Below are 21,920 nucleotides of genomic sequence, written 5' to 3'. Positions count from 1 at the left end.
TTGATCGGACTGCCACATGTTAAGAAATTTTTACACAAAATTGGATATAAAATGTGAAATAACCATTTTTATTTCCAAGATGACAACTAAACGACATCTGATAACTTAATTAAACATGCAACGTGATGAGGTCTTGTGACAAAAATGTAGCATACTACTGTTTGAAATATTTGGTGTGGAATAATGCCTACTATTTAATTTCATTTGTGTTTTTATTGTAGACAGTATACAACATAAATTGTGCAGTATTCATAAAGAAGTAAGCTAGTATTTCATTCCGATCATAGCCAGTCATTATTTTTGCAATTCTGTTTTCCGCTAGTGGTGCAGAAATTACACACTTAAGCATCTAGAATCTGAATAGCTGAACAACATAATTTGATATTTCAAAGTTAAATTTAATAGTCCAATATTCAGAAAATCTTTTTCTAGGGAATTTATAGCTAATAAGAGTTTGCATATTTCGCCAAAAGTCTCTGCCAGATTTCAAACATTTGCTGAAGTATCGCCCCTGCTGCCTTCTGATTTGGTGATTAGCTCATTTGGCTCATGATTGATGGAATACATTGGTTAAGCTGGGCGGTTCTTTGCTTTTGGGGCACATCACTTCAACCCGACCACTATCATAACATGGCCTGTTCATGTCATGTCTATTAACCGTTCAGTGACGAAAGCAGGAAACTCAGATTGCTTTAAGAGCAACAGCTGGCCGCCAGGCTGCTACCATTGCATGGCTGAGATACGCTAAATTAGCATGGCATTGTCACACCAAATCCAAGCCCCCATCAAAATCCTATCCTAGCGTTGTCCCATCATAGCTGATCAGGATTCGATCAATCATTCCATTTCATAAACAATATGTCAATTCCAATAATATAGTATAAAATATATATTTTACTCTATATATATATATATATATTGACCCTAACATAGTATCTTTCAGCTGTGATGCCTAAAATAACAATAAAAATGCTATTTAATAATTATACAATTCAAAGGTTTTTATAATTTAAGAGAATAATGGGATTCTGGGGCCGGTTGCACCAGCTATACGTGAGTTACAATTTAGCCTAGTTGTGGCGTAGATGGGCACTAAGTCACAATTTACGCGCTACTAAATATTTGAACATTGCACCATTAAACTTAGGTAGAGCATAACCCTACGTATGAACTAAATATTTACGGAAGCCTCCGACCAGGAGTAACGGTTGGAATAAAAAAATAGACTGATATTTTATGATATCAATGAGCTTATGTTGACATTTACACTCATTTACATTTACGAGATATATATATATATATATATATATATATATATATATATATATATATATATATATAGGATATTAAAATGAATAAATGTCTATTTTTCCAGTCTGTTGTATTAGTATTGATTTATCACCCCTTATTTTTTTTAGATACAGTTCCTATATATTTTATTTACACAGGGCAAATATACTATTTATCAAATGTACTTTTATTATGCATCGTATTTTAATAGGGATATAATTTATTACAGCTGACAGTTTGAACAGAGCAAACAAGGTTAAATTCACGGCTTTTGAACAGTTCTGTGTACTAATTTGAACGCTGTTTATTGTATGAATACAGGTAAACGTCATATGCGACTACGCATCACTTTACAGAGAGCTTACGACCTACTAGCTAAGTCTTGCCTTAAGAACAGGTGGTTAAGCACTGACTTAGTTACAAACTAACTAGTAGTTACTAAGCCCTTAGTGTGAACTTTATGTCCCAACTTACGTGAAACATTACGCACAGCTGGTGCAACCCTACCCTGATATTTAGATATTTGCTATGTTTCATACTCTAAACTTAGCAGGCTAATCACTTAGCATGCTAATTGTAGGGCTAACTGAAAACACAAGATAAATGTTTACATGTTTGCACTTTAATCATTGTTTAGACACTTTTATCATGCTTACTGTGCATTCAATAAATTTTATCAGAATGTATGTTCTTTGGGAATCAAACCCATGGTCTCGGCTCAGCTAGCACCAGTGCTAGCTACAAGTTGAGCTACCATTTGTAGTATCGATTGTATATTTGAGGGATTTTAAAATACATTAATTGACCATTAATTGACACATTTTCATGGTCAAGACTATATAGACCAAAAAATTATATTATTATTTTACAATAATAATAGAATAAAGTACCCCCGAAAAACATCTTTCAGCCAATGGAATTAGGATTAGGATTTGACGGGGGCTTGGATTTCGCACGACACCGTTAGCGTTTAGTCCCAGCTGTCACTGCACATTTTGGGTTATTGGTTGTAAGACTCATGTGGTATCCTCATCGCATGCGCTTCATAACCAGTGTTTTGCATTCTTTTCTTCCCTTGGCCCCTCCCCCCTTTCCCCTCTCTCCCACATTGGTTCCTTCCAGATATTTCAGCCCATGGTTCTGTTCCTGTTCATTCTCATCCTCTTCATGTCTCTCTCCTATGCCGTCATTTTTAAGTTGGTCTTTCTTTTTGCGCTTTTCTTTGTCCTGTAACCTGCTGGCTCTGTCTCTTTCTTTTTCCATATGATCAATTTTAAAGGGAGTGTCCTCCCAAAAATGATCATTCTGTCAATATTTACTCACTGTCATGTTGTTCCAAACCTGTCTTCTGTGGAACTCAAAATAAAACATTTTGAAGAATTTCCTTACCATTCTTTGCTAATAATGAAAGTGAACATTTATTTAAAATGTCTCCTTTTGTTACGGATGGGCGATACCACTTATTTTCTTTTCGATCCGATACCAATAATTTCAAGTCCGATATCGTCGATACAATACCGATATTTCTATTATTATTTTTAATTTTTTATTTTTTTGGTGATTTCTTGGGATAAAATGGGTAATTTAAAATATAATTTTTAGTCATAATTCAAATCATCTTTTTTTTTTTTTTTTTACATTTTACAACATCAGTATCGGAAGTATCGATACTTTAGGATCGATCCGCCCATCCCTACCTTTTGTGTTCTATGGAAAAACGCAGTGTTATGAGGGTGAGTAAATAATGACAGAATTTTCATTTTTGGGTGAATTATTCCTTTAATTCATAACTATTTTTTGAAGTACAGTGTGTGTCAAATGACCCCCTCACCCTTTCTGCATTTCACACTTTGTGTTTCGCTTAAACCCACATTCAGTTTTATTTTCTCCACTCTTGTCTCGTGAGTCTATTCTGTTTGTCGTTCACCGAATTCCATCACCTCCCTCTGTCTCCTCTCCTCCACCTCCCCGACAACCTTTCCCCCCTCCCTCACTCACAGTACGGGCGAAGGGAGGAGCACGAGTGGTGTCTAGACCGGCAGAGTGGCCCGGAGGCGAAGGGGCAGGGCAGCGCCAAGGGGCCCGTCATGCCCAGGGCGGCCCTTGGACTCAGTAGATACACCAAGCACAACAGTTTCAAACCCGAGGTCAGTGCCTCGTCCATCTCCCTCCCAACTATAAGACAAAATAGTGACATTTGACCTTTACAGTGCCTCTTTGGAATTCCTGAAACACCTGATACCTTACTGTACTAAGGCTGCATCCCACTTTGCATACTATTGATATTATAAAGCATGTAAAATTATAATAGTGCATTCCAAATCATAGTATGTTGAAAATAGTGAGTCAAATGTGCCTGGATGATATATTATTTCTGGTTGATTTTTGAAGTGTGATGCAGAGCTTGCTTTTTGTGCTAATATATATCCACAACCCATTATAGAAGAGGAGTTATTAATGATTAAATTGCAAGCAGACAAAAATTTTTCTGATGATATGTCCCCATACTGTTGTACTGTTTTAGGCTAGGCAGGTTTGGTAAAGCAAAGTGCTTTAAATAGATATACAAAAGAGCAAACAAATAAATACATAAAAGACACATACAACAATTTAAAATAATTGAAGAACAAGGGACATAAATAATTAGAAATATATTAAAAATACATACTCAAAAGTTTGCTAATATGGTAAATATTGAAAATTTTAGTTGTATTACAGATCACAAAAGCACTTTATATACCTCAGACAGAGGAAAAGACCCCATAAAATGTCTTGATAAGCGCAGTTTTCCTGTGTTGACATATTTCCTAATGAAACAGGAACTTTGGGCAGGACACACATTTAAAGGGGTAGTTCACTCAAAAATGACAATTCTCTCATCATTTACTCACCCTCATGCCATCCCAGATGTGTATGACTTTCTTTCTAAAGCTCAGAAGGTCCTTTAAATGCAAGTGGATGGTGATCAGTCTTTTGAAGCTACAAAAATCACAGACGGTCAGTATAAACATCGTCCATACAACCCCAGTGGTTAAACTAATTTCTTCTAAAGCAATACGATTGCTTTTGGTGTTAAAAAGATCAATATTTAGGTTATTTTTTTTAACTAAACCATCGCTTCTGGTCAGCAGCCATATACGCATTCACAAGAGCACTGAGTTCACGTGGTCTCAGGTGTGACATATTTGCGTTGCCATGTTACAGACGTAATCTCACGTTCTTCTCTCGGTTGAGACATCCAGGATAAGCACACAAATGCACCATTGTAAAAAACATACAGATACAAATACAGATCTAAACCAAATCCAACGAATCTTCTGTACAGCGTTCCTCCTACTCAGTTGTAAACAGCGCTGCTCTTCGCAAGTGTGTCAGCATACCGCTGCTGACCGAAAGCTATGATTTATAGTTAAAAAGTACTGAAATATAGATATTTTTCGCACTAATGTCACTGTTAAAGACATTAATGTTTTCCTGTATGGATGACGTTTATGCTGACTGTCTGTGATTTTTGGAGCTTCAAAAGTCTGATCACCATCCACTTGCATTTTAAGGACCTACTGAGTTAAAATATTTTCTATTTTTCTTCAAATGTGTTCTGCTGAAGAAAGAAAGTCATATACATCTGGGATGGCATGAGGGTGAGTAAATGATGAGTGAATTTTCAATTTTGGGTGAACTATCCCTTTAAAATAAGCCACTAGTTTTTGTTTGTTTGTTATTTTTTTCTCCGTCACAGCCATGAACCATGATTTGCTACTTGTTACATACATTTTTGAGAGCATTCATTGGATGGAAATCTGAGCTGTACAAGACGAGTCATCAATATGTTTGGTCCATTTTTATTTATATTTACTAAAAGTTAATTTTGCCAGCTTCTAGGGGTACACTAGCATATACAGTAGATAGCTTCATATAGCACATATAAGCTGTGTCTCGTTTCGAAAGCTGCGTGCTAGGTAGGATGCGTCCTTTGAAGGCTGCAGTATACCGAGCGTCCTCCTTTAAACAAGTCTCGTTTAAACGAGACGGCCTTCGTTGGACGAACAGAAACGGAACGGAACATGGTTGCTATGACAGCACGCCACTCTTTAACAAGCGCGAGCGCTTCGAGTGAGAAGGGAACAAAGTCCCTCTGGAAGGGAATGTATGAGGTACATTTTAGGAGAGTTATGATATAAAGAGAAAAGAAAATAGATTTTACAGGTGTACTTTAGTCTAATACTTTATTTTAATTATGTATTAATATAATTATACATATTATATACTCTGCACCCATCTACTGAGGTACTTCAACTTGGGAATTAACATTACTTGCCTTTGAACATCATATTTACGGGGCAAATTGGCGTTATTTTTTTTTAGACATTTCCGTTGAAGCAAAGAATTGTGGGTTGTGAGTGCCCACGAAAGATACACCTCTTAAATCCTCCGAATTCCCGTGAAAGAAGGTCGCATTCGAAGGCTGCATTTGAAGTGTCCTACTCTCTTTTCTGAAACGAGACAGCCTCGATGACAAATGCGGCCGACAAATGCGACCTCCGGAGGACACAGCCTTCCAAACGAGAGACAGCCATAGACTAAAAGCCAAAAAACTCCACTTTTCATGGGGTCTTTAAAAATCTAAATCAAAGAGGTTGTCTAGGCCTAAATTATTTACAGACAGGCTTGACTGTGTTGTGTGTTTGAGCACAATGGGAACAGTGTGTGAACATTGTACTTCTCCATTAGACAAATCTCACCCTGGTACCAACACTATGATATCTCTGTTTATAGAGGGACAGAAAAGCTTTCGGAACACTTCAGAATGAAAAGCAGTTCTCTCTAGCTTGCTAGCTCTCAAAACTAGCATTTTCAGTAGCTAACATATTACAACTGAGTGAAAGAGAGCCAAGTGTTGTAAAATAGCACTTTTAATTATTTTAAATCAGAATTAATTTGTCAGTTGCAACTAGAATGAAACGCCAATAATAGATAAAGCCAAAGCAATTTCGTACATTTAATTCACATAATTGTTTCACTACAGTTATTTTGGTCGTCCCACTCCACTCACAGACTCTGCTGTTTATTTTAAATCACGTTGGTTTTTCATGATTCTGATTCACCATTCACTCACACAGGGGCTTTTGAAAATGTGTGTTTTTTTTAGTTTTTTTTACTGTTGCTGTCTCAAGAAGAAATGAAGTGCTGTATTTGTCTTAGTCATGTCATCAGCTGATAGTATATCGGCACATAATTTGTTATAGATATCTCTGTGTTTGTCTAAGCTTCAGTTATGTGCTATTGCTAATGCTAGCGTGAACTGTAGGCCCTACAGGCTAACTAAAATAACTGCCCCTTCTGAAAAAGAAACTAATTTTAAACCAACCTAAATAGCTAGACTGTTCTGTTTTGCTGATTTTAGAGGGTTTTGTGTATCTGTTAGCTGATCTGTTAGCCAGCAGCTAAACACTAGCTTGGCAGGGTTTAACCAGCAAAGACTAACAAATCTTAGGCTGCCTGACTTGGACGTCTGAGCTTCCCAGGTTCACTTAAAGGCAGCATATGATCACTCGGGCATGACTTAAATTAATTCACTTTTACTGTATTTGACAGTGAAATTGAGAAAGGTTGTACTTGGGAACTGTTCCATTATATGTACGGTTTCCTAATATTTCATTTAGTTATCTATACTTTAAGAATTTAAATACCAATCCAAGATTTTCTTCCTAACAACCACGAAACATTAAGACTGAAATTTGTGCGCTTCATGTTTTCAGTGTGAATCTAGAAACAGGAAAAGCCTGAAATACCACCTTAATTTTCATGTGTTTTGATGCATGATACAGATTTATACTGTACGTTTGCATGAAATACACGATTTCTCTCTTGAAAGTGTTGGGATGTTGAGACTGCTGTTCTGTGTTCTGATGGGATCCAGTTCCGTGACCCAGCCCTGCCTGAGCTGGCAACCCCTAGCAGGGAAATGCAACTACATCTGGACCAAGAGAGGAGGCTGAGACCTGTACAGGAGGAGAGAGAAAGCTTGACTTCTGCCATCTCTCAGGTAAATGTGGTTTATTTTCCAGAAGACTGAGAAATAGGATGTCAGAGCTGATTTGAGGACAGTTTTTTTGCTGTCGGGTCCATTACCCTGTGTTCTCTAACCCTTAATACAATGATGTATCTGTATTATGCATTACCTGTAATAATCATAACCCTTATAACTCTTATATTGTCTTTTTTTAATGTTTAAAGGAGGAGGAGAGGAGGCGCATGGAAACTCGGAGAGGACTAGAGTTACAGGGGCTTCAAACTCATGAGCCAACATGGCCACAGGAAAGAGTCTTGCTGCTACAGGAAGTTAGGTCATTCCACCATAACATTGTCATCGTCTATATGAAGCTGCGCTGGATTCTTATGCACTGGAGGCTCGGACGCAGGATGGACACCGGAGAAGATGGCGCAAACGCAGAGGTAAACTTTTATTTTGGACATATCAAATCACCAATGAAATCTAACATCAAAAGCATTATTATTTTTGCTTCTTTAATAAAAAAACAAACTGTTTTTCCTAATTTTTAATGTAATGGGTCTCTAATGAGTTTATACAGGCCTGTGTCAGTGTTAAAACACTTTCCCCTATGCCAGTTTAATATGCAGAGACAACTATAAGTAAGCTATTCATAGGTTGATTTCCCCAAAAAGTGTCAAAACATTGCTTTTAATTTAAGCATCCCCACCATGGGGTGGGACTATCTTTTTGACCACCCAATGGCAGCTCGTGGGAGCATTTGGGAAACCTGTTATTTTTCCAGTTCTGTTGCAATTCCTTTACACTTAAAATGTTAATTATATTGTCTCTTTCATGACAGTGGATCATTTGACAAACCATAACGATTCAAATTGGCACAGTGTGAATTAGTGTAAGCACATGTTGACAGATTTCACAGTCCTTCTGCCATATCTACAACAGCTGTTGCTTCATTGTACACAAATGTTTGTTTTCTGAAGCACAACAGAATTGATCAGTAAATGTTCAAGAACAGAAATATTTGTTTGACTGAAATTATTTGATCCTATAAGTACATTATAATAAAGTAATTTAACATTAGTACTACTTAATCCAGAGGGGGGGAAAGTACTGTTGTGGTTTCATGGTACAGAGATGTTATTAGAAGGTAATACTATTGTACTGAATGATTACCATATTTATTTAACATAGTACTCTAAAATGCTTCAAATATTATCATGGTATCACTATGGTACATGGCCAAAAACATGGAAATACCATGATACAAGTACAAAAACATGGTTATACCATAGTACATGTCCAAAAACATAGTAATAGTAAAATAATAAACATGGTCATATCATGGTACAACTCTAAAAAACATGGTAGCACCATGGTTCATTTCCAGAAACATGGAAATACCATGGTACAAGTCCAAAATACATGGTAAAACCATGATACAAGTCCAAGAATCATGGTAATACCATGGTACAATCCCAAAAACATGGTCATACCATGTGTAACGTCTGTAACGATGTTGCTGGCACTGGCAATGACAAAGACAATGACGATGGTGTAAAGAACCCAAGTGCAAATTTATTCCAGCGTGTATCCAAAAACCCTAACTACAAACATGAAGCAAACATAAACATGAACTTGGTTTGACATAAACTTGAAACTCACAACCAAAGTTACATTCAACAAACAATACCTGACAATGGACCATGGAAAACATGAGGGTTAAATACATGACATGGGAGAACACGACAAAGATAACCAATAAACACTAAGAACTCTAATCAAGATAACAAGACAATAAAATTGAAATTGAAAACAAGACACGTCAGCATGGAGGGAAACATGAAATCACATGACAAGGGAACCACATGACATGAAACAGGAACTAGATTTTCAAAATAAAAGACATGAAAAACATGAACCAACAAAATACACGACACCATGATACAAGTCCAAAAAACATAAAACATGGTTGTACTTGTTACAACATTTCCAAAAACAAAGTAAGATCATGGTGCACATCCAAAAATCATGGTTATATCATGGTGTATGTCCAAAAACATAGTAATACCATGGTACAAGTCCAAGAAACATTATAATACCATAGTACAAGTCCAAGACACATGGTAATACCACGGTAAAAGTCCCAAAAACATGGTAACACCATGGTACAAGTAAGAAAAAAAACATATTAATATCATGGTACAAGTCCAAAATACATGGTAGTACCATGGTACATGTCCAAAAAAGCAGTCATACAGTGGTACTTTTTGGTACTTTTTTGTTAGTATGATCACAGCTCTGAATCATTATAAAACAGATACTGTAGCTCCCACTCTAAAATGATTGGATGACCTACATTCAAGGCACACCTGTGACCTCACATATTATTGCTAAGTTGCTATGTTGCTTGGCAACCATAAATCACTTAGGATAATGAGCTTTATTACTTGGTAGAATTCTAATTGCTGATATCAATAAATGTAATTGTATTTAACATTGGTATTTTATTATATTGTTTGTTGCCACTGTTGTTTAAATGCAAGAAAGCCACTCAAGGGTTTATTATGCATTTTATATGATAGTTAGCTTTCATACTTACTATAAATAGGATAATTACACTTTGCTTTTTAGATTGAGCTTTTTTTTCTGGTTCTTGTAATTGTTTCTTCAGTATGAGCGGTTGGAGAACATTCCAGAGTTGGGCCTCATGATCGAGCAGGGTGATGGCGAGACAGAGAGGGACGATCAGAGAGTGTGTACCCAGATCACAGGAAGTGATATCACAGAGCCTGATGCACTCCTGCTGTCTCTAGAAAGATTTCAATACCAGAAACAGGTAGTGTACTGTCAAACATGTGGAATAATAGTTATAAATAAAATAATATAAAATAATATACAGTAGCTAAACTTTATAGATGCAAAATGAGCGACAACGTTTTCCATGATATAACCCTTTAAAGCTGTTACATGTGTAGAGACAGTCTGAGTCACCTTAGAAAAATGAAGACATTTTATTTCTACTCTCTGAAATGTTCACCTTGAAATCTCTCTTGTTTGTGACGAGGGCGTTTTCTGGAGTGAAACTAAAAACAGTTTGAGTGTTTTAGTAGCTGCTCTAATTTTCCTGTTTATAAAGCAGTAAAAATTATCTCTGTTTTTTTCTATTATTTAGCAACTCGAAAGTGCAGAGAGTTTGTAAGGAGTTAGTTTAGTGTAACAAAACAAAAAGATGGCATATCATCTCATTTGGATGGATGTGGTCTTTTTCCTTTAGATAATTTTGCTTACGATTTCCCAGTGTACACATGGTGATATTTTGAAATTAATATAAGAAAAATAATATTTAACAAATTGTATTTTTAATTAATATAGAATTATAAGAAAACATTTCTGCTGAGCATGCACTCTCTAAAGTTTAAAACTAAAGTTTAAAACACATGTGTCAAGTTCGTAGAAATGTAATCTTCGTTTCCATGTTGGTTTCATTCATTTTTGAGAAACATTTGTAGAATTTTCTATAAAAAAAAATAAGTACATTTAATGACCTCAAAAATATCAGGTGGTGTAACTGCCAAGTAAAAGGTATTCAAATACTTTCCTTGCTCCTTGAATATATATATATATATATATATATATATATATATATACACACACACCAGAGGTTTAACAGATGACCGGAGGTTTAATGGAGCTTCATACCCCAGGGGGCTTCCACTGGTGCGACCTCGGCCGCTGCCCCCATATCACCACAGTGACTGCTCGAATTTCTGCCTGCCTGGCAGACATCTCGGCTTGGATGAACGAGCACCACCTGCAACTCAACCCAGCCAAGACTGAACTCCTTGTCTTTCCAGCCAACCCTGCTTTTGAACACAACATCACCGTGCAGCTGGGTGCAACTACAGTAACGCCTTCCAAATCAGTCAGAAATCTGGGGGTAACCATCAACAACAGACTAAATTTCACAGATCACATCTCAAAGACCGCAAGATCATGTAGATTTACACTCTACAATATCAGGAAGACCCTTCCTCTCTGAACATGCTACACAACTGCTTGTCCAGTCACTTGTCATAACTAGACTGGACTACTGTAACGCTCTCATTGCTGGCCTCCCTGCATGTGCAATTAGACCCCTGCAAATGATCCAGAATGCAGCAGCATATCTGGTCTTTAATGAACCAAAGAGAGCGCATGTTACACCACTCCAGGTTGCCAGGTTGCAAGGAGAATTCTCTGAAATGTTCTCACCTCTTCCCGGTCGTACGAATCTCACTGAGCACCATACCGAGATGACCCCAGGGGTAGTGGTACGTAGTCATCCCTACCGATTACCCGAGCATAAAAAAAAGTGGCTTGGGAAGAATTAAAAGCCATGCTGGATATGCGGGTAATAGAAGAATCCCACAGTGACTGGGCCAGCCCGGTGGTTTTGGTTCCAAAGAGCGATGGTGCGGTCTGGTTCTGTGTGGATTATAGAAAATTCATTGCGGTGTCTAAATTTGATGCGTATCCAATGCCTTGGATTGATGAACTGCTTGATCGTTTAGGCACGGCTCGTTTATTCGACACTGGATTTAATGAAGAGATATTGGCAGATCCCCTTAACCCCCATGTCCCGTGAAAAGATGGCATTTTCCACACCGTTCGGATTACACCATTTCGTGTCGCTTCCATTCGGTTTGTTTAAGGCCCCGACTACATTTCAGCTGCTCATAGACAGAATCCTCAGACCGCATGCTGCTTACACCGCTGCCTATCTGGATGACATAATTATCTTCAGTAATGATTGGCAGCGGCATCTGAGGGCTGTCCTGAGGTCGTTGAGATGGGCGGGACTCACGGCAAACCCAAAGAAGTGCGCAATTGGTTTGGTGGAAGTATGGTATCTGGGCTTCCACGTGGGTCATGGGCAAGTGCGGCCCCAAATTGATAAGACCGCAGTGATTGCAGCCTGCCTGAGACCTAAGACCAAAACAGAGGTGAGACAGTTCCTGGGGCTGGCTGGCTATTATCGCAGATTTGTGCCTAATTATTCGACCTGATCTTACTAAAAAGGGGACACCAGATCCGGTCCATTGGACGGAGCCTTGTCAGCAGGCATTCGCGTGGGTGAAAGCTGCATTTTACGGCGGGCCGTTATTGCACTCTCCTGACTTCACTCTCCCTATTATCTTGCAGACGGATGCATTGGACAGGGGGTTGGGAGAGTACTGTCCCAGATGGTGGAGGGGGAGGAGCGCCCCGTGCTGAACATTAGTCGCAAACTCTCACTGAGGGAGACTAAGTATATCATGATAGAGAAGTAGTGTTTGGCCATCAAGTGGGCGGTCCTTACCCTCTGGTACTATCTTTTGGGGCATGCTTTCACCCTCTGTTTGGACCATGCCCCGCTCCAGTGGCTTCATCGCATGAAGGATACCAATGCGTGGATCAGCCGTTGGTATTTGGCTCTCCAGCCTTTTTAGTTTGAGGTGTTCCACAGGCCAGGACGCAGATGGCTGTTGCGGATTTCCTCTCCAGAAATTGGGGGGGGGTGGCCGAGCAATATCTGTGAGACAGGCCGGATGTCTCTCCGGCCTGAGTTCGGCAATGGGGATATGTGGTGATGTGGGCGTGGCCGAGCAATATCTGTGAGAGTGAGGCCGGGAGAGGAAGTGCGGTAAGGATTGACACCTGTGGAAAATCACCTTTAACAGCTGTTTTGTGTTGCAGTGAGAGCTGAAGGGGGTTAAAAAGGCCACCGGAGGGGTGAGAGGGAGACACACACAGCTGAGTGTTCTGTGTGTTTTGTGTTTTGTGTTGTGCTGAAAAGCAAACCTTGTTGCTTTAGACAAGAAAGTGTGTAAAATAAAAGACTTGCATTGAACATTTACCCAGCCCTCGCTTCCTCCTTGAGAAGAGAACTTGAGATTTGTCACACAAAAATAAAAGATTATTCCAATTTACTTATGCCAACATTTTTGTCAAGTAATCAAGTTTTTAAGGAGACTTTTATTTTATTTATTTATTGATTTATTTATTTTTACTGCCAAACTGTTACACCACTAAGACAGTTTTTTACTTCAAGCCCCAGAATAACTTTGAACTCAGAATTTGAAAAATGCTCATCATAGTACAGGTGTATTTAAGTCATTGTTTGTCAGAATCAGAATCAGAATGAGCTTTATTGCCAAATATGCGTACACATACAAGGAATTTGTCTTGGTGATAGAAGCTGCCAGAGCACAAACAATACAACAACAAGACAGAGATAATAAAAAATAGAATAAAAATAAAAAGCGAATAGAAAATATAAGTATATATAGGAATACACTATAAGACAAAAAATATATATATATATATACCTGTATATACATATGTAAAAATACAAATCTGTTATATACAGATATTGGAAAGGAATGTAATAGTGGAAGAGGTAGGATATGTTGGATAAATATAAATAGACTAAGCTATGTATTGCACATAATTATTGCTCAGTGGGGCAGTTTTAAATGTTCATGAGATGGACAGCCTGAGGGGAAAAACTGTTCTTGTGACTGACAGTTCTGGTGCTCAGTTCTCTGTAGTGCCGGCCAGAAGGCAACAGTTCAAAAAGGTAGTGGGCTGGGCGAGTGGGGTCCAGAGTGATTTTTACAGCCCCTTTCCTCACTCTGGAAGTGTACGGGGGTAGGGGGCAACCAATAATCTGCTCAGCAGTCCGAACTATCCTTTGTAGTTTTCTGATGTCCGATTTTGTAGCTGAACCAAACCAGACAGTTATTGAAGTGCAGAGGACAGACTCAATGACTGCTGAGTAGAACTGTATCAGCAGTGCCTGTGGCAGGTTGAACTTCCTCAGCTGGCAATGGAATTACAACCTCTGCTGGGCCTTTTTCACAATGGAGTCAATGTGGGTCTCCCACTTCAGGTCCTGTGAGATGGTAGAGCCAAGGAATCTGAATGACTCCACTGCTGCCACAGCGCTGTTCAGAATGGTGAGTGGGGTCAATGCTGGGGTGTTCCTCCTGAAGTCCACAATTATCTCCACTGTTTTGAGTGTGTTCAGCTCCAGGTTGTTTTGATTGCACCAACAGCCAACTGTTCAACCTCCCTTTTATATTCAGGCTCATTGTCATCCTGGATGAGGCCAATGACAATAGTGTTGTCTGCAAACTTCAGGAGCTTGACGGAGGGGTCCTTGGTGGTGTTGTCATTTGTGTACAAGGAGAAAATTGGTGGGGAGAGCACACATCCCAGGGGGGCACCAGTGCTGATCGTACAGGTGCTGGAAGTGAATTTCCTCAGCCTCACTAACTGCTGCCTGTCTGTCAGAAAGCTGGTGATCCACTGACAGATAGATGTGGGAACAGAGAGTTAGTTTAATTTAGTCAGGAGAATAGCTGGGATGATGGTGTTGAAAGCCGAACTGAATTCCACAAAAAGGATCCTTGCATAGGTCCTTGGTCTGTCCAGATGTTGCAGGATAGATGCAATCCCACGTTGACTGCATCATCCACAGACCTATTTGCTTGATAAGCAAATTGAAGGGGATCCAGAAAGGGTCCAGTGATGTCCTTTAAGTGGTCAAACACCAGTCTCTCAAATAACTTCATGTCCATAGACGTCAGAGTGATGGGTCTGTAGTCATTAAGTCCTGTAATTTTGGGTTTCTTTGGGACAGGGATGATGGTGGAGCATTTGAAGCAGCAGGAAACTTCACACTGCTCCAGTGATCTGTTGAAGATCTGTGTGAAGATGGGGGCCAGCTGATCAGCACAGGATTTTAGACAAGTGGGTGAAACACCATATGGGCCCTGTGCTTTCCTTGTCTTTTGTTTCCGGAAGGCCCGGCACACGTCCTCTTCACAGATCTTAAGTGCAGGTTGAGTAGCGGGAGAGGGGAGGAGGGTGGTTGCAGGAGGTGTTGATGTTTGTGTGATGTTAAGGTTGGAGCATGTGTGGGGTGTGAGACTGGGCTTTTCAAATCTAGAGTAAAACACACAACATTCAGGTCGTCTGCCAGTTGTTGATTCCCTACAGTGTTGGGGGATGGTGTCTTGTAGTTAGTATGTCTTTCAGGTCTCTCCACACTAATGCAGGGTCGTTAGCTGAAAACTTGTTTTCCAGCTTCTCAGAGTAGCTTATTTTAGCTGCTCTAATCTTTTTTGTCAGTGTGTTTCTGACCTGATTGTACAAGATTTTATCCCCACTTCAGTAAGCATCCTCTTTGGCCTGACGAAGCTGCCTGAGTTTTGCTGTAAACCATGGTTTGTCGTTGTTGAATGTTAAATAAGTCCTAGTAGGAATGCAAATATCCTCACAGAAACTGATATATGATGTCACCGTATCTGTGAGCTCATCCAGATTGGTGTCTGCAGCTTCAAAAACACTCCAATCTGTGCAGTAAAAGCAGGCTGGTAGTTCCAGCTCTGCTTCATTATTCCATCTTTTTACAGTCTTTAATATAGGTTAAGCTGATTTAAGTTTCTGCCTGTAAGTCGGAAGAAGGTGAGCCAGACAGTGATCAGAGTGACCCAAAGCTGCTCTAGGGACAGAGCGATATGCATTCTTTAATGTTGTGTAGCAGTGATCCAGTATATTTCTGTCTCTGGTGTGGCATGTAATGTGCTGTCTGTATTTTTGCAGTTCATGGGTGAGATTAAAATCTCTGATAAAATCACTGAGAATAATAAGTGAGTTGCAGCACTGCACTCACACACGCTTGTGGAGGAATATAAACACTCACCGGAATAAACTAGGAAAACTCCTGCAGTGAGCAGAAAGGCTTACAATTGATAAAGAGCGCTTCCAAATTAGGACAGCGCATCTTTTTTTAACGTTGTTACATCTGTACACCATTTATTTAAAAGCATGTTCCACCGCCTCTCGTTTTCCCCATTAACTCCACAATGTGATCCGCTCTGCAGATGTAATGGGCTGTCTGGAATGGCTTCTCTCAGCAAAGTTTCTGTGAAGCACAAGGCAGCAGAGTTTGAAAAGTCCTTGTATGGGTGAGGAGATGTAGTTTGTCCGTTTTGTTAGGAAGAGAGCAGAGATTCGCTAGATGAATACTTGGCAACGCTGTTCGAAAGCCGCACTGACGGAGCTTGACCAGTGCGCCAGCTCGCTTGCCTCGCTTGCGTCTCATAGCACACTTGAACAACACACCTGCGCCTCTGACTAAAATGGCCAGCAAAACATCTGAATAGTCAAAAATCGGGAAAAGATTGTCTGGTATGTGCTGCCGAATGTTCAGCAGTTCGACCCTGGTAAAACTGATTGGAAAAAACTACTAAACACAGGACAAACAAACAAAAACAACAAAAGAATTGGAGAGCTCCACACCAAGGCTGCCATCCACTGTGCCATTGTGTGAATTAAATAATATTTTTTAATAACTTAATAGATCTGGACATAAAAAAATTAAAAAAATAGCATCACTTCGGTACAGCACCTGTCTCTGTAAATAGCAAACAAAAAAGTTATGGTGGACTCCCGGTCAGATTTTTTGTTTTGCCAATCAGAAGACTTTGAGGCCCTTACAATCTGTCAATTGTTTTGCATGTTCACAGGCAGCAGGAAGCTGAGAGCATGGTTAAAGTGAATCATAAATGCTTAATGTCAGTCTCTCTCTCTCTGTCTACAGGCGGGTAATAGTCGACGAGTGTTGCACGCCCTGCGCTCTCTGCTGGATGAGCTCAGGGTGGAGTTAAGCGAGGAGGCACAGCGGCGCTGGCAGCTGCAGCAGACACTATCCAATGAGAGAGCAGCATGTGAAATCCAGCGGACCGAAATGGGGAGTCACGTCGCCAAGGTGCGGAACAAACCTTAAACAGCATGAGAATCCCCTGAGAAAGACATTACAGCACACATGATGAGTTCATTTCAGTTAAGCGAAAATTTATCAGTGAATGATAACTGAAATTTATGTCTCTGCGTAACACAAAACTATCATATGCCTTCAGAAGACTTGGAATTTAGCACTTTATCCTACATAATGGTAAATCATAAATTTGGCTCGTTTTCATGACATAGTGACTGATTGTAATTAGTTAAATGATTTGAATTCATGCAAAAGGTTCAATTAAAGCTCATTAGTGAATGAAAACTGGCATTACTTTAAATAAGTATTTTAAAACATTCAGTTCTTCATCAATTTATGAAGAATTTTTTTTTTAACTGTGGAATGCTTGTTGATAAAAACAGAACTTAGATTTTTCTGTCATTATCATTTAATCAGTGTACAAAATGGCTTAAGGCTAATTTACACAATGTAAGATGTCAGACTTTTTTTCTCCTGAACAAACTAAAGCATCCAAGGTGGAAATAAATAAACAAAGAATTCACAATTAGTTAACCAGTCATCAACGCTCTTTGAGTTCTCCTAAGCCAAGAATTTCAGAGATGTGCACGAACAGGAGAAATATAACCAAACTAACATCTTATCAGAACAAAAATGTTACTGCATTACATCATAATTTTTAGGCAAACTAAAAGAAGCCTGTTCTTCAAGTAAGGATGAAGTAGCCTTTTCTTTAATGTAAAATTAGTCTCACCTCATTTGATATTTATTATGAAGTTTGCTAAACGATACTGTAACGGTAAGCTGCAGACGTGATTTCTCAGCTCCTGCATCTGAAGTGTCATGCATTGCTTTCAGATTGAGGTGACTTATGTACTGTTTTTGGTGTCTGAGAGTTAGGGAGTGTCTTGAAATAGCCAGCTATATTTATACAGTGGTGCAGTTTGGCTGTCAAACACAGTCATGGTCTATTAAAGGAAACATATGTCAGTGGAGCCCTGCTCATTCAGGCAGTAAATAGATTTAGGAACATCTGGCTAGACGAGCATGGAGAATCTCGACAAACGTTGCTTTGGCAAATTAAAATATATATATATATTAAAAAGTATACTCACTGTTTGTTATGAAGCTTATCTGATTATCTGCATGCATTTGGGGACGTGTATGAATGTGTGGTTATATTTGGAATGGAATGGTAAGACTATCTTTTAAAGGAATATTCCGGTTCGACTTGTTCCTCCTTATCTTAAAAAAAAGGGAAAAATCTGGGTTTCAGTGAGACACTTACAATGGAAGCCAATGGGGCCCATCAATAAACATTAAAATACTCACTGTTTCAAAAGTATAGCCACAAGACGTAAACAATATGTCTGTTAATATGATTTTAGTGTGATAAAATCACTTACTAACCTTTTCTGTGTAAAGTTATAGCCAATTTTACCACCTCGTTGCCATGATGATGTAACGCTGTAAACCCTGTAAAATGACGATAAAATGACGATTTACACAACTTTACAGCTCAAATAAAGTTTTAACAGAAGAATTAATGTAAGTGCTTTTATAAAATTATATGCTTCACATTTCTGCATTTAATCCCTCCACAAATTGGCCTCATTCACTTCCATTGTAAGTGCCTCATTGTAACATTGATTTGTTTGTTATTTTGTTGTTGTTTTTTTTGTTTTGTTTTGTTTTTTAAAGAAATAATTTTTTGTGGTAATCAACATTATGCTGCAGTTGTTGTTGATTGAGATTAACTTGTATTGAACAAAGAATATTCCTTTAAATACTATGAGAAACTGTTCAGTATGTAACTACTTTATATACATTTTAAACAGCAGTATGGTACATTTTTGTCACATGGCCGCATTATATTGCTGGGTTAACTGAGTAAGTGGCATCCAGGTATCATCTCAGAAATAAATATGGTTAAATGAATAAATATTTAATTAATATTTATAAATATTAATTAATTATTGTTATTAATTATTATTAGGGGCCAAGCACCGAAGGTCACCTATTGTATCCATTAGTATTATTATTATTATTATTAGGGGCCAAGCCATGAAGTGGCTGTAGCCCCTATTGTATCCATTAGTTTTCTTCTTCTTCTTATTCTTCTGGATGGGAGTCTATGGCAGCCCTATGAACCATACATAAGAAAATGATGAAATTTGGCAGACTGATAGGGGTGGGTATGAATAGTCCACATACCAAATTTTGGGTCTCTAGGACAAACTCTATAACGCCACCACCATGTCAAAAATTCACTTTTTTCGTGCGTATGTTTTGAACCATTTATCCTAGAAACAAAATTAGTTTTGCATTTGAATACTCTCCTCTTGACGATTAAAATTGACCCCTTAGATTAAAACTCCTCCCAGTACAGTGGCCGCCATCTTGAAATATGTAATTTATTGTTTTTTTCTCTACTGATCATTCAAACTTTGCCTGATTTTCCCAAACAATGGCTCAAAATAATCTCCAGACCAAGCTGCACAGAATAAATAATACTGAAATGTGGTTTTCCACTGTTGAAAAGTTGCGTTAACACAAAGTTAATGAGGTCGTTGTAAAATGGATGTAAGGCTATAACTCAGCAATGGTTTGTCCTATTGAAATAAAACTTGGTTACATTATCAGGACCATGATCTTAGGCTACATGCACAGTTTGTAGACAGCACCACCTATGGGTCAAAAGATGTGAAAAATTCCTTTTTTTTTTTGGCTCGTAACTTTTGAACCATATGTTCTTAAATCATGAGGTTGGTGTCTATGGATCATGATGATTCCAACCATACCACTTTTACCCATATCAGCTATAGTGCTTTTCCACCATTTTGAATTTTATTTAAAAGTGATATATCTTTTGAATGCATTGTCGGATTTGAATGAAAATTGGTATGCGTCTTCAAGGGTAGCGAGGTTAAGATAGTTTTTTGTTATTCCAGACACATTCAGCGATAAACAGGGATAACTCTTAAACAGCTTAGAAAATACTTTCCAAAATAGTATTACTGTAAAACATGGAAAGCTAATAATATTCTTCAAGCTTGTTTTCATTATTTTCACTCGTTATAATGAGCATTTGCCTGCAAAAGCCGTCACAATGTGAGTTACCCCGGGAAGAGTTCTTCTTGTCGCAGTGGTAAGTAAGGGACCATGGAGAAAATGCAATTTTCCTTTTTTTAAATTTATTATAATAGCTTGGTGTGTCCAATATAAACCTTTTTGTAATAGCTTTTTTGTTAAATGACATAGAGGCACGAAACTAATGTCATTCAATAGAGTAGGACAGTGCGCAACTTTCACAACCTTTCATTTTACCCCTAGTGATTGAATCGGGAAATGCATGTCCAAAATTAACATTCTTTTTGTAATAGCTTTTTGTTGAAGTTGATAGACACGAAACTAATGTCATTCAGTAGAGTAGGACAGTGCGCAACTTTCACAACTTTTCATTTTACCCCTAGCGGTTGAATTGGCAAATGCATGTCCAATATAAACGTTCTTTTTGTAATAGCTTTTTTTGTTAAAGGACATAGAGACATGAAACCAACGTCATTCAATAGAGGAGGAAAGTGTGCAACTTTCACAACATTTCATTTGGCCCCTAGTGGTTGAATAGGGAACTGCATCTCCAAAATCAACTTTCTTTTTGTAGTAGCTTTTTTATTGAAAACATAGAGGCACAAAACCAGTGTCATGTCCCTGTCCATTCTGAGTCCAACAGTGAGTAGGAAGAAGAGGATGAGATTGACCCTCAGTCAGCCCCAGGTTTATATTGGACAGCAGTTCCATATTCAACCACTAGGGGTAAAACGGAAGGTTTATTGAATGACGTTTGGTTTCATGCCTCTATGTACCTCTATGTATGGGTCAAAAGATGTGTAAAAATGCTATTTTTGCTCATAACTTCTGAACCGTTTGTCCTAATATCAGGTTGGTGTCTATGTATTCTGTGGGTCATGAGGATTCCAATAATGCCAATTGTCCCCATATCAGCCATACTGCTCCACCGCCATATTGAATTTGATAAAAAAGTGATAAATCTTGTAGGAAATTGGTATGCATCATCAACACCATGTCCTAAGGATAACTGAGAAGTTTGAAGACAGCACCACCTATAGTTCAAAAGATAACCCACATTTGTTTGCTGACTCTAGAGTCTGGATGTCTCTTTCCTTTGTTAGTGTCAAGTCAACAGAGTGGTGCACTGGTTTACAGTTCAAAAGGTCCTGGGTTCAAAGCTCACCATTCTGAGGTGTATGTTGTCCATCTGAATCATCAAGAGGGAGTGTCTTTTGAATACTTCTTCATATTTAAAAGAAAACATGCATGCATCTTTCATCATGTCCTAAGGATACCCGAACAGTTTGGATATATATATACTATAGAATGCACTGCTATGCATCATCGACATTATATCCTGAGGATACCTGAGCAGTTTGGAGACACTGCCACCTAAAGTTTGAAAAATAACCCACACATGTGTTCTGACTCTAAAATTGGCATGTCTCTTTGCCATGGCCAAGTTATGTTGACTGAGTGGCACAGTATGTAAGGTTCTTAGCAAAATTACCAAGGGTTGTGGGTTCAAACCCTACTCAGCAGGTCATGTGTTAGAAATTTCTGTAGTTCTTTAGATTTTATATTGTGCTCACTGAATAGTTGCTGGCTTTTCCCCAACCAATTGTGATTTTCATCTTTGTTGAAAAGTTACATCAAAACGAAGTACATTATGAAGACTGTTACGCTGGGCTGTGTTGCTCTAAGCTTGGTATGGCCCTTTGGTGACTGACAGTCCTGTGGCTCTGTGGTGCAGTGGATTGG

General features: G+C 38.6%; 1 protein-coding gene across 4 annotated transcripts in view; it reads left to right on the top strand.

Annotated features, from left to right (window-relative positions):
- LOC127440670 (microtubule cross-linking factor 1-like) overlaps window positions 1-21,920 on the top strand; it is an 86,446-nt gene that overhangs the window by 49,511 nt on the left and 15,015 nt on the right. The window contains exons 6-10 of one of the 4 annotated variants that reach the window (XM_051697400.1): window positions 3,291-3,437; window positions 7,211-7,336; window positions 7,528-7,746; window positions 9,975-10,139; window positions 16,932-17,099. In XM_051697400.1, the coding sequence (XP_051553360.1) occupies window positions 3,291-3,437; window positions 7,211-7,336; window positions 7,528-7,746; window positions 9,975-10,139; window positions 16,932-17,099 (825 nt within the window). Of the gene's footprint in view, window positions 1-3,290; window positions 3,438-7,165; window positions 7,337-7,527; window positions 7,747-9,974; window positions 10,140-16,931; window positions 17,100-21,920 lie in introns of all 4 variants that reach the window. The other 3 variants (XM_051697399.1, XM_051697402.1, XM_051697401.1) reach the window with 3 other exon arrangements.

Source organism: Myxocyprinus asiaticus, chromosome 5, assembly GCF_019703515.2.
Source record: "Myxocyprinus asiaticus isolate MX2 ecotype Aquarium Trade chromosome 5, UBuf_Myxa_2, whole genome shotgun sequence".
NCBI classification, from domain to species: Eukaryota; Metazoa; Chordata; class Actinopteri; order Cypriniformes; family Catostomidae; genus Myxocyprinus; species Myxocyprinus asiaticus.
Note: the sequence above shows the minus strand (reverse complement) of the source record. Positions and strands in the feature narration are given on the sequence as shown.